Source organism: Mytilus trossulus, chromosome 3 (assembly GCF_036588685.1).
Source record: "Mytilus trossulus isolate FHL-02 chromosome 3, PNRI_Mtr1.1.1.hap1, whole genome shotgun sequence".
Lineage (NCBI taxonomy): Eukaryota > Metazoa > Mollusca > Bivalvia > Mytilida > Mytilidae > Mytilus > Mytilus trossulus.
Window position 1 is genome coordinate 38,414,686 of NC_086375.1, and position 14,148 is coordinate 38,428,833.

The following is a 14,148-nucleotide window of genomic DNA, read 5'->3' on the forward strand; positions in this document are numbered from 1 at the left end:
CTGTGAAATTGGGGTAAAAACTTGTCATTAAAACTAGAAAGTTCAAATCAAGAAAAATGTTTTCAATTCAAGTTGATCAGAAATCAATTTCATCAAAAACTACCTGTACCAAAAACTTAAACCTGAAGTTGGACAGACAAACAAGCGAATGGACACACATACCGGGTACTAAAAAACATAATGCCTCTAGGTGGGGCATTATAAAAAAAGATGGACAAAGAGGAAATCAATAAGGCCAACAATTATTTAACATGATAGTAGTTCTGAAAAAGAAATATATTGTTGGATGCTTTACAAAACTCAGGAATTTAAACAGCCATAATAAAATGATTCTGTTTGTTACGGTAGTATTGAAAGGGAGATAACTTTAAATATTAAAAGAATAAAAATCAAAAGTCTAGAGATTTAATCTTCTATTTATCTCCTTGAATATAAAACATACCAGTATTTGTCAATTTCTTTCCAATAGTTACATTTGATCAAGAAGATATTAATGAATCAAACTACTCTTTACACAAAATGGTAAAATTATTGCTCAATTTTTATCCAGCTTTTAACCATAAAATGTAAATAGTATACATTTTTTTTTAAAATTCAGTCAATAATGCCCTTTTTAAAGAACACTAAATGAATCAAATGGCATTTTTAACAGCAAATATGCACAATATTTAACTATTATAATAAAAAACAATATCAAATTAACAGTAAATGTTTGTGTTCTCTATAATACAGATCTGTTTCAATATAGATTCAGATTCAAGATTAAATATAAAAATTTCAAATGAAAAATAATGGTATCACAGGCAAAAATAGGTGGTTTTATTAAAAATTCAAAAAGCACACTAGTACTCAAATGTAAATTTAGATAACATGCTTATTAAATTAGTATACCAAAAGTGTCTTATGATAAACAGAAAAACAAAGAATTTAGTTGTTCTACTAATTTTTCTGCTATCACATTTAATAGAAACTTCATACCACTGATTGGTTTGCAAAGTTTTATACAATTACAGGCATGTAACTTATTCTGTATTTACCAAATTCTAAATTTTGATTAAAAAAATTAATTGAGCAATTTTTAGATTTAATATAGTTCTATGAATTTATAATTATTGATGGGGTACTTCTTTTCAAGGATTTTTTTAGTAGGAAAAACGAGAAATAGGGTTCTTCACACAGAGCAAATATTTTCTTAAGGCTTGTATGAGAATTGATCTAAAACCCACAAATTCCAATCATCCACTTAATTAAACTTATTTCCTTAATCCATTTGAACAGGCCCCTTAACAAAAATAATATCCTCATAAGCTGCAAATATTACATATATATAAAAAAAAATATACAAAAGATACAAAGTAAATACAAACATATAAAATTTGATGATTATTAATAAGTATACCAGGGAGTAAACAAGTAAATATACATGTACAAAACTTTTTTTTCTTCAGATTTCTCAACTAATATATTGAGTAATCTTACAAACTTACACATGTATACACAAACAAACATATACATAAAATGGGACCGCATCATAAATCATATTGCACTTATGTTTGATGAAAATATAGATGAATTATTATATATAAAACATTTAATTTGTCATTTAATATCAGTTAATAATATTGAACATAACAATAAGTAGAGAGCACTAGGTTTCCATATAGACAATTTAAAACAAAGAAGAACAAAATAATGAAGAACTTACTATGGTAGTAGGAAGCTTATGCTATATGATTAAAAAAAAAAAACATTGTGTGTTCCACATGATCATAGAAATAGAAATTGGCAATCTAATTAATAAACAGATCTCTCATCGCTCCTGTTTTATGATATGTCGCGTGGGAGATCTAACGAAACCCACTTTGAGGTAACATGTGAGTGACCTCATAGGAGTGTCTTTTTCAACCAATGAAAATTAACAATCTTGAAAGTTTATCGTGAGGTAAAGGGATGTAACTCATTTTATTTACGAAGAAATGGTCAGTCCAAATAATCCATATTTTTTTTTGATTGGCTGATTAATAGGTCTTCAACTCATTTGCATATCATTATAAATTCATAACTTCTAGTTCACTCACATGTGACCCCAAAGCGGGGTTTTTAATTAGATTGAGGAAATGGTTACTTTCTATATCAACCTATTAGTCTTTTACATTTAGGTTTTTGTGTGTTGGAATATACTATTCTTCATATTTTTGTTTTAACTCAAATGAATATTTTCCTTTTATTATATTCTTTTGTTTGTTTGATACATTTAAGTTTTATATTTGTATATTTAGCTTTGGCTAAAGACTCTTTTGAACTTGGTCGTTACTTTATTTTTATTTGACTGTTACAGTAGTATATCTGCACCAATAAGCCTTTTTGACAGTGAATTGTCTCTTAGAACTAAGAACACCATGCCTGGTCCTGTTGACATTTCCCAACATACCACATGTACATGACTTTATTTTTAGCATTAAGCCATTTATATTCCGTATTGGCTTTGTCTGGTTTCCAATGATGTGCTTCATACTGAGTCTGAAAATAAAAAATATATATATACAATTTGTTTTTACTAATTTTAAAGTAAAATTCTATTAAACTAGATCACATGTTTTACAAAACTATACAACATTCATGGCCACACAGAATCTATCTGTGGACTATTTCATAAAGTCTCATAATGCCTGAGTTGCAGTATTTATGACCAAATTTTGCTGAAAAATGACAAAGTTCCAAAGTCTAGAAAAATACAATTCAAATATAGCAGGTGCACAACCTCAACATATGAACCATCTTCCTGTGCAGATACAGGGATCTGGGTTGAAAACTGAAGGTATTGATTACAAAAAAGATGTTTCCTTTTTCCTTGCCTGACCAACTGCCTGAACATTAAAAAGTCTTACAAAGGGGAGATAATTTTGTATATAACTATGCTATATTTTTGTAAATTCCATTACACTTTGTGGCTGAAGGACTAAAGAAATTATTGTTATTGTAAATATAAGTAGTTGAATGGTACAACGAGCTAAAAATTGTGAACTTTTGGAACTATTTAATAATAACTACACAAAAGGACTAAATGTAAAATTTATTGCCAACTACTCAGAACTTTTACTCCGTCAAAAACATCACGATAAACGGAAACTTGATATTGTGAACATGCCAAAATTACGAACTTTTAGATGTCTTGAAACAAACTTTGAAACACAGCAGTACATTACCATTAATTTGACACGACAACAGAGATCGACTTTAGCCAGAATGCGTTGTGGGACTTCTCCGTTGGAATTAGAACTTGGTCATTATCGTGGTATCCCGACGTTTTTGTAAAGTTTGTAATGACAATGTATCCGTTGAGGATGAAAAACATTTTTTAGTTAAATGTCCTTTATATTTGTGTGAAAGAAACAATGCCTTCGCTGACTTTCAGCAACGTAACAACATAGACTTTTCCATTCTTTCTGATGACGAAATACTCATTAAATTGCTTACTACAGACTGTAAACTAGTGTCAAACTATATATTCAATATTTCAAAAATCAGAACTCAGTTACTTTCTCATTGTGATATTTAAATAATCTTGTTTAAAATGTTCTTGAAGTATTAATTTCATATTTTCTATATTAGCGCAAATTATAGATATTAATTGACAGTGCTTCGTAAGCCTTTGAAGGCTGGCTGATTGACTTTGCATCAATGTATGTAAAATAAATGTTATATCAGGTTGCACTATAAATAAAATTATATATATATAAGTAGCACATGTGTGTTTTATATAAATGAGAGAGCAACATAAGATTTAAACAACAACACTAAAATAGACTTCTTTAGTTATTATTTGCCTCCAACCTTGCATCCAACCTCCACACACAAACAAATACACTACTGGTACATTGCATAGTCTTGATGACTTTGAATTAGTTTTATATAATAACAAGTGATAATTTAGGATACTTGAGGAGATGAAAAACTTTTATCCATGAATGACAGTACTTACCATATTGAAATAAGGGAAGACCCTTCTGCATCCTCTCCTATTCATATGTTCCTGGTAGGCAGCTTTAAGACTTTTCTTCAGTTCTAATGTAAGGCACGGGCTGCATAATTGGCATTTCTAAGTGATGTAAAGAATACATTCTTAGAAATTGTAATACAGTTTAATTTAAGATAAATAAAAAAAAAGTTTAAGCATTCTCCTTAATCTTCTGAGTTTGTAGAAAACAGTCAAATCCTATTATTTACACTGAGTTTTATGTTGCGAAAATGTACCTAATGTTTGTTTTTTATTTTTGTGTATAAATTCAATACGGGAACACTCTGCAGTAGATAACAAGAGGCTCTCAAGAGCCTGAATCGCTCACCTGAATTTTTTTGGTTAAATCTCTCATCAATGATTATTTTGGCTTTTCAATTTATTTAAATGTTCTTTGAATCGTCCTATTTTCTTCAAAGCAAAAAAAAAATCAATTTCTCCTATGTTCTTTTTTAGCCATGACGGCCATGTTTTTTGACGAAATAAAAAATAAAGCACAAATTTTATTTTATACACCCTACTGATCATTCAGTTGAAGTTTGGTTGAATTTGGTTGAGTAGTTTTAGAGGAGAAGATTTTTTAAAGTTAGCAAATATGATGAATAAATTGTGAAAAATTGTCATTAAAGGACAATAAGGAAATGAAATATAAAATTTATACTAGATACTCTGAAACTCTGAAACTCATTTAGCCTAAGTTTGGCTGAAATTGATACAGCAGTTTCAAAAGAGAAGATTTTTTAAAGTAAGTCAACATGATGAACAAATTGTGAAAAAAGTCTTTAAAGGACAATAACCCCTTAAGGGTTCAATTGACAATTTTGGTCATATTTACTTATTTGTAGATCTTACTTTGCTGATCATTTTTGCTGTTTACAGTTTATCTTTATCTATAATAAATTTCAAGATAATGACCAAAAACTGCAAAATTTCCTTAAAATTACCAATTAAGTGGCAGCAACCCAACAATGGTTCGTTTGATTCATCTGAAAATTTCAGGGCTGATAGATCTTGACCTAATGAACATTTTTACCCCATGTCAGATTTGCTCTAAATGCTTTCGTTTTTGAGATATAAGCCAAAAACTGCATTTGACCCCTATGTTCTATTTTAAGTAACGGTGGCCATGTTTTTTGACGGATCAAAAATCGAAGCATACACTTTGTGCAGGATATACTAAGGAACAATCATGCTAAGTTTCATTCAAATCCATTCAGTAGTTTCAGAGGAGAAGATGTTTGAAAAATTGTTAACGACGACCGACGACGGACGCCAAGTGATGAGAAAAGCTCACATGGCTTTTAGGCCAGGTGAGCTAAATACATTTTTATTATGTTTGAGCCACTGGCTTCATATACAGTTTCTATGTCATTTTTCTAAACAACACAGTAAATAAGTAATTTTTCACTTTTAATCAATCTAATTATCTCCATCAAGATTTTGTATTTACCTCTGGCAAACAATTATTCTGACAGTTTTTACCACTGCACCATTCAGGAAACACAGCAATATCTCTGTTAGAGGATACCATAGCTCTCTCATCTTCTCCACTAAAATACAAAACAATAGTACAAAAGATTAATCTACTGCCATTAACTTAAGATTTCTGTTAGATAAATATCTGTATGATTCCTGAAAAAAAGTAAAATAACAAAAGTTCTGAACTCTTAGGAAAACTCAAAACAGCAAAATCAAAAGCTCAAACACATCCATACTAATGGATAACAACTGTCATATGCCTTACTTAGTACAGGCATTTTTTATGTAGGAAATGGTGGATTAAACCTGGGTTTATACTAGCTAGCCAAACCTTTTACTTGTAAAACAGTGATTGATTCTAGATATTTTGCCTCTACTGAATCAATTTATTGATTAAAATAACATTTAAGTCAAGCATTCAGAATATATTGGTGAAACTAAGGTTGTAAAAGAACCATGAATCACTAGTTTGAGAAAATTACTGAAATTTTGCAGTCTAATATAGGAAATAAAAATCTGCACCTCAATTTGAATAAATTGCAATGAAGTAATGGGGTATATAATTGGGTCTCCGTTCTGATGTAGAAACTGTTTAAAAAATATTGGTTCTCTACAATTATCAATGAAATGATTCTACAATATACAGAGGGAGATAATTTTTCTTTAAATCATAACCATTAAAAGTTTCATAACATTATAAATAGCTTGTTTATTCTGTATCATACTACTCCGGTAAATTCAGTGGTTGTCGTTTGTTTCTGTGTTACATATTTGTTTTTTGTTCATTTTTTTACATAAATAAGGTTAGTTTTCTTGTTTGAATTGTTTTACATTGTCTTATCGGGCCTTTTAAAGCTGACTATGCGGTATGGGCTTTGCTCATTGTTGAAGGGCGTATGGTGACCTATAGTTGTTAATGTCTGTGTCATTTTGGTCTTTTGTGGATAGTTGTCTCTTTGGCAATCATACCACATCTTCTTTTTTTATACTGGAAGACAACATTGATTTACATACCTGTTTTCAAATGGACTTGTCACAGATCTAGCTATTCCAACTAAACTCAATAGGTTAAATATCACATGTTCATACAGCCGTGTATTGGCACTAAAATGTGCAGACGACAGATTGGGAGACATGTTTGCCTAAAACAGAGAAAATATGCTACTCTAAGAAACAAATAATGAGATATTATCTACTCCTCTGGAATATACAGTCCAGGAAAGTAACTTTGTAAGCAGGACTTATCAGTTTAAAAGTGATGCTTTGGAAAATCTAGCATAGAGCACTAGGGTCTCCCAAATAGTTTTTTTGGAAACAAGTACAAATCATGAAAACAAAAAAAGAAATATATCTGATTTTCAGGGCAGTTTTACCCAAAAGAAATCTTTTCCCTAAGTGTAAAACAGTAGATAGCATAATGAAACACCTCACTTGTGAACTTTTCAAATATTAAAATTTACTTAGGAATGAAAGTATACTGACAGCAATTGTCCTAACCTTTTTTTTGGTTAAACTTAAAACGAAGACTTTACGTTTTGCGTTGGTTTTGACCCATAAAAACCTGACAAAGTAAACTAAACTGAAATGTATATCAAGGGTGATGGAACTTTGCAAGCAGGTAAAGCAAAACTATAAATTTATATATTTTATAATAACATTTAAATATCAAATGAATATGTACCGATTATCAGGTTATCTGCATGTTGATATCGTAAATATCAGCTGGGAAACATAATATGAAGCTTTTTGTCGAGTGAGCGTAGCGAACAAGATCAAAAAGCCTTCATATAATGTCAAGCAGCTGATATTTTACAATATCAATATGCAGATAATCTGATAATCGCTTTATTTGCATGTTTCGGAAGTGTTTTCTTTGGTTCACCAGCACACAAGAGATGACTTGATAAGTTCGGGTCAAAGTTATTACCGTGGGTTCAAACATTATGACGTGGCTGGTATGTCTGGGTCAAAGTTATTAAGGCCAGGTCAACGTATTTAACGTCACAAAGACATGATACGGAATAATATTAAGAGCTGAACAGAGTGATATAGACAGTGGGACGACCAATAAACTAAAATACTGGCATCTACACTAACGTTATGGGTTCTTGTTTCAGCACCTTTATAAAACTTTTTTACTTACTTCCATTAAATAAACATTTAAATCTTCGTCTAACACAAAATCAAATCTCATCATCTCAAAGAAGTTCCTATAAAAAATTTAAAAATGAATATTTTAAACAATGGTTGTCTTTTGCCAGTTTTGGTATGAATATCCTATTGTTTTGTAAAATTGTAAACAGGTCAACAGTGATAGTGATACAAGGCTGTAAAACACATATACACAATTTTTTCACACTCTGGGTGATCAAGTACTTGATACACTGTATAGTCACTTGTCTATAATTGATGACCCAATTCATTTATGAATTAATTGTAAAATATGTCCATGGGACACAGATGATGCCCCTGCTTACATATTATAAAGGGACATAACTCCAGAACGGTAAAAGTGATGCTACCCATATTTGTAAATGATCTGAAAATTGTGGTAAAAAGCATTGTGCATAAGTTGTATAACATTTAGTTGGGGTAAACAAAAGTTAAAGAACAGAACATTCAACAATTTTCTATTTGTAAAAAGGCATAACTCTAGTAAGGTAAAATTGATGCCAACTTAACCCAAACTTGATCTGTGTTTTGTGGTAATAAGCATTATGTATAAGTTTCCTAACATTTGGTAGAGGCAACCTAAAGTTAGAGATCGAAAACCAATTTCAGGATATAATGACATATATAGATGGACAAGGGTGAATAAACTCATCATAGATATCAGGACTAAATTTTATATAAATGGCAGATGCACATTTCTTCTACAAAAGACTCATCAGTGACGCTCGAATCCAAAAAATTAAAAAGGCAAAATAAAGTACGAAGTTGAAGAGCATTGAGGACCAAAATTCCTAAAAGTTTTGTCAAATCCAGGTAAGGTAATCTATGCCTGAGGTAGAAGAGCCTTAGTATTTCAAAAATTTAAGCAAAAACAAGGTAAAATTGTCCCTCCACTACAGCAGGGGCATACACATATATGATTATATTGAATCATTGTTTAAAATAATCTGTGCTTGATACAAGCTTCAAGAGGATCTGTGCTTTCAACTTACAAAATTAGAATTTTTTTTCATTAGTATGTACTGAATGCTATATAGTTTATTTTGATATAGGTACTGGTACAAAAAAGTGTGATTCACCTTGAATTGGAACTTAGCATTGATTTCTATTATTATTTCTTTTTCTTTTTAATTTTACTTACAGTGAAAGTTGGTCAGACATACATACTGGCTCATTTCTCCAAAATTGAGAAAGCATAATAAAAGTTTTGTACATAACAGTTTTATAAATACATGTATAAAATAAAGAGATCTAAGAAGATTTCATATGAGTGTCAATGAGATAACTCTCCATCCAAGTCGCAGTGTGTAAAAAGTAAACCATGATAGGTTAAGGTGGTACCCAACACTTTCACTAAAATTAATTTGGCTGGTTTAATTTTCATAAAATTTTGTCAAAGTATTCACTGTAACACTTTAACAAAAATATAAAAAAAAAAAAAAATTTTAACCAACTGTTTGTCAGAAAAGTACACTGGTTATATAGCAATTTGACAATCAACAATTTTGATCATTGAGAAGCTTAATATTCCTTTAATACCAAAATGTAATTAAAACGTTTATCTGACTTTACAGAGTTATCTCCCTGTAGTGTTAGGAACCACCTTAAATGCTTGTTAAAAAAGCACACACATAACACTTGGAAAGTACGGTACTTGATGAATGAATAAGACTGTTCAATATACATTCATTACCTGGAACTCCTGTATTTCTTCAGTATGTTTATAAAATTGTGTTCTTTCTGAAGAGCTACTGTGGCAACTGTTTCTCTCATATCCATCCACATCTTTTCATAATCCAAACCTTCAAACAAAATAAATGTCATTGGTCATTAAGAAATAAAGAAAGAACTGTTTGGAACTAGAACTGCAAGTGAATGTTTCTTGGATACTCAAACCGTGTGATAATATAAGAATCTGACTGTAAATTCAAAATATCAAGAAAACAAGTGAATCTGTGAGCTACTTCTCACTAATGATATCCTGCCTCATTAAAAATATAAGGTTAACAGGAAGTTGTTGAGTGATAAATAAACAAGAATGTGTCCATAGTACACAGATGCCCCACTCGCTCTATCATTTTCTATGTTCAGTAGACCGTAAAATAGGGGTCAAAACTTTAATTTTGAATTAAAATTAGAAAAATCATATCATAGGAAACATGTTTACTAAGTTTCAAGTTGATTGGACTTTAACTTCATCAAAAACAACCTTGACCAAAAACTTTAACCTGAACTTCACACTATAATTTTCTATGTTCTGTGGACCATAAAATTGGGGTAAAAACTATAAATTGGCATTAAAATTAGAAAGATCATATCATGGAGAACATGTGTACTAAGTTTCAAGTTGATTGGACTTCAACTTCTTTAAAAACTACCTTGACCAAAAACTTTAACCTGAAGCTATAGGACGCACAAACACATGGATGCACAGACGGACGAACGGAGGCACAGACCAGAAAACATAATGCCCCTCTATCGCAGGTGGGGCATAAAAACACATCACATGGTATAGCTGACTCATAAAAACCCTGAAATCAAATTTCAGAAATCCTTAGAAAGATGCAACAAAAAAAAATTCATGGGACTGATGGACATGGGTAAATCAGTATACTCACACTTGTTTAAAAGGAGGGTATAATAAATTCCCAAACACTTTGAAAAAATATTTGGCTTGTTTAATTTTCATAAAATTAACACAAAATATTTACTTTGACCATATTAAATATAAGAATTCAAAAAAGAAATTACCCACACACTTTATCAGATATACAGCAGTTTGAAAAACACTAATTTTGATCATTGAGAAACTTAATATTTACTACAGATATATGATTAAAACATTCAGTTGAATTTTACAGAGTTATCTCCCTGGAGTGTTATGTACCACCTTTACAGAGCTACCTCTCTGTAGTGTTATGTACCAAGTTTGCAGAGTTATCTCCCTGTAGTGTTATGTGTCAAGTTTACAGAGTTATCTCCCTGTAGTGTTATGTACCACCTTTACAGAGCAACCTCCCTGTAGTGTTATGTACCAAGTTTATAGAGTTATCTCCCAGTAGTGTTATGTACCAAGTTTACAGTTATCTCACTGTAGTGTTATGTACCACCTTTACAGAGCTTCATCCCTGTATTGTTATGTACCATGTTTATAGAGTTATCTCCCTGTAGTGTTAAGTACCACCTTTACAGAGCTCTCTCCCTGTAGCGTTATGTACCTGGTTTATAGAGTTATCTCCCTGTAGTGTTATGTACCAAATTTACAGAGTTATCTCCCTGTAGTGTTATGTACCACCTTTACAGAGTTATCTCCCTGTAGTGTTGTGTACCACCTTTACAGAGCTACCTCTCTGTAGTGTTATGTACCAAGTTTGCAGAATTATCTCCCTGTAGTGTTATGTGTCAAGTTTACAGAGTTATCTCCCTGTAGTGTTATGTACCACCTTTACAGAGCTACCTCCCTGTAGTGTTATGTACCAAGTTTATAGAGTTATCTCCCAGTAGTGTTATGTACCAAGTTTACAGTTATCTCACTGTAGTGTTATGTACCACCTTTACAGAGCTTCATCCCTGTATTGTTATGTACCATGTTTATAGAGTTATCTCCCTGTAGTGTTAAGTACCACCTTTACAGAGCTCTCTCCCTGTAGTGTTATGTACCTGGTTTATAGAGTTATCTCCCTGTAGTGTTATGTACCAAATTTACAGAGTTATCTCCCTGTAGTGTTATGTACCACCTTTACAGAGTTATCTCCCTGTAGTGTTGTGTACCACCTTTACAGAGCTACCTCCCTGTAGTGTTATGTACCAAGTTTACAGAGTTATCTCCCTGTAGTGTTATGTACCACCTTTACAGAATTATCTCCCTGTAGTGTTATGTACCATTGACATAACCAACATATATCTTACCTTTACTTTTAAGGTACATGCTGAAAGTTTCTTTAAAAGAGAATCCCAAATCTGTGTAATATTTCATTAAAGACGGCATCTACAAACATTAAAAGTGTATTACTAAAATATATTTTCAAATTATATTGACACAAAATCACAAGATCTAAAAACTCTTAAAATTGGTTTCGAACAATTATACAAAATAAAACAACCCAATGAATTAGTTAATTTTTGGGCTCATTTGGTCTCTTGTGAGGAGTTGAATCACTGGCAATCATACCACATCTTCTTTTTTATAGTCTTGTTATAGCCAAGTAGAAATTTCTAAAACCACAGTCAAGAAGAAGTTAAATCATTTATTCTCAATAAAAAAACAATCAATTAATAATTCCCTGACTGTTACCCTAATCTTACCTGCCATACAGGGATATAGTCATCATCTACCACATACTTCTTGGTATCATAGGGATCAAATGGATGGTAGTTCTTGGTACAGAATCTGTCAATAAAGAAGAGAAAAATAATTTCTTATAACATGAAGTCTACTGAACTAGAGTTAGTTTAGTGTATGCAAATTATTTTTCATATTTGAATTTCAATTTATTTCTTTAACTTAAAAACTTAACATTTGCTATTACATGTACTACTTTTATAAAAGAAGAAAACTTGGTGACACAGAGCGCTAATGAAATTTAAAAGTAAGAAATTTATAATTGAATTTATTGTTGGTTTTTAGAGCTTCAGTCTTATTTGGTTATTTTACATATTAGTTGATTTTATCTGGTTTTATGTAGCAAATACCTAATTATTACTAAAAGTTATAGTCTTTCAGCCAACTGTAATCTTAATTATTCTAATATCAGGATATCATTAGTGAGAAGTAGCGCACAGAAGTTTGTTTCACATATCAAAGAAATCAAATTTCTCATTATAGTCTTAAATTCCAAGGAAAAAATTACTGTAATGTCTAAAATTCATGGAATATCGTTTATCCTATAAACAAGAGGAACTGTGAGCAAACACACAGCTTAATTTCAATTATTTTCCCTTGAAGATATCTGACATTAATGTGCTGCATGCAAAGCTAGTATGGTGTGTTTCTTAACAATCAGTAATAATAAAAGTTTTACAGAAATCCAAATGGTTCTTCCTTTACAAAGAGATATCAGAGTTGTTGAGAAGACACCTGACCAGCAACCCACCGAATTAAGTTTGTATTCAAGGTCTACGTCACATCAGTGATGTCACCTTAGCTTAAGTTATAGTAACAAGTAAAACATCAGACAGAATGGCTGTTGTTTGTTTTTATAAACAGATAATTAGAAATCATGTCCACATTTATATTGCCATGACTAATGGAGCTACTGAAGCTCAAATCAATTAGAATAGGAAATGGTAGTGCTGTTACTAGACTTTTACGAAAAATTAAATACCAACCTATACAAGGCTTCATCATCTACAATGTATACTCTTAGTGGATCTATCGATGTGATAATAGCATATATTCCTATGTCAAATTTCCTGTTAAAAAATATATGATAATACAATAAATTATTTATCTTGACCTGTTGCAATTCTACTCAATATTACTAATAAATAAAAATAACTAAAACAGACAACAGTGCATACTTTCTAAATTCAAAAAGGAGATTTTTTTGTTCTTAGAAAATATTTCTTTAATCTATTACACCACTGTCACAGGTAAATTGTGGGTTGAGCTACCACAAACATGTTTAACCCAGCAATAGTCTGTATGTGCCTGTCCCAACTCAAGAGCCTGTAATTCAGTGGTTGCCATTGGTTACTATCTACCCTATTTGTTTTTTTTGTTTGTTAATTTGTACATAAATTAGGTTGTTGTTTTTTTGTTGAACATTTTGTCATGTTTGGGAAGCTGACTATACAGTATGGAATTTACTCATGTTTGAAGGCTGTACAGTGACCTCAAGTTGCTCATATCTACATCAGTTGGATCTCTGACAGAGCTATGTTGATTGGCAATCCTACCATATCTTATTATCTTAAATGTTTCTTGAATGAGTAAAATGTAAAATCCTTAACCTTACTAAGTAAGTCATCCTGATTGTGCATGCAATATTTGCCACTGGATGTTTAGCAAACAATGTTCTAAGTAAGCATATTTTTCAAATAATTTGAAGACTTTAGTACAAATCAACTAATTCTGTTCATTAAGAAAAGAATACATACGGTAACTTAATGTTACATAACTCTTAAAAGCATTGTAATGTTAAGATCTATGTCAGCCATCAATAAAAAATATGCAAAGTTCTATAAATCGTGATCAACATATGATACATTGTACCTTTTTTTCAATTATCTCCCCTTTTCAATCTTAATAGAACAAGTTTATCTTATGAAGATACAGCCTTAAAATTATACCTTCCATCTATCAACAGAGGTTTGTCTATATACTGCTGTACAAACGATCCAGTACTTCCTAGGTCAAGCTCTAAAATTATAAATTACTGAATTTTAGGCAACATATTTAGCCTTCTACTTCTTCCATCAACAATAAATATTAAATTTAAATTACATTTAAGTATGACGTTCTTCTTTCATTTAAAAAC

General features: G+C 31.0%; 1 protein-coding gene across 3 annotated transcripts in view; it reads right to left on the minus strand.

The window, feature by feature from the left end:
- Positions 1-2,382: 2,382 nt before the first annotated feature.
- The window catches only part of LOC134711425 (probable tubulin polyglutamylase ttll-15), a 32,959-nt gene continuing 21,193 nt past the window's right edge, over positions 2,383-14,148 (minus strand). For all 3 annotated transcript variants that reach the window (XM_063571995.1, XM_063571993.1, XM_063571994.1), the window contains exons 7-16: positions 13,961-14,030; positions 12,998-13,081; positions 11,975-12,059; positions 11,579-11,657; positions 9,363-9,471; positions 7,641-7,707; positions 6,512-6,639; positions 5,469-5,568; positions 3,983-4,099; positions 2,383-2,520 (exon numbers count right to left, since the gene is read on the minus strand). In XM_063571995.1, coding sequence (XP_063428065.1) covers positions 2,389-2,520; positions 3,983-4,099; positions 5,469-5,568; positions 6,512-6,639; positions 7,641-7,707; positions 9,363-9,471; positions 11,579-11,657; positions 11,975-12,059; positions 12,998-13,081; positions 13,961-14,030 — 971 coding nt within the window. In that variant the 3' untranslated portion in view covers positions 2,383-2,388. The remainder of the gene's footprint in view (positions 2,521-3,982; positions 4,100-5,468; positions 5,569-6,511; positions 6,640-7,640; positions 7,708-9,362; positions 9,472-11,578; positions 11,658-11,974; positions 12,060-12,997; positions 13,082-13,960; positions 14,031-14,148) is intronic.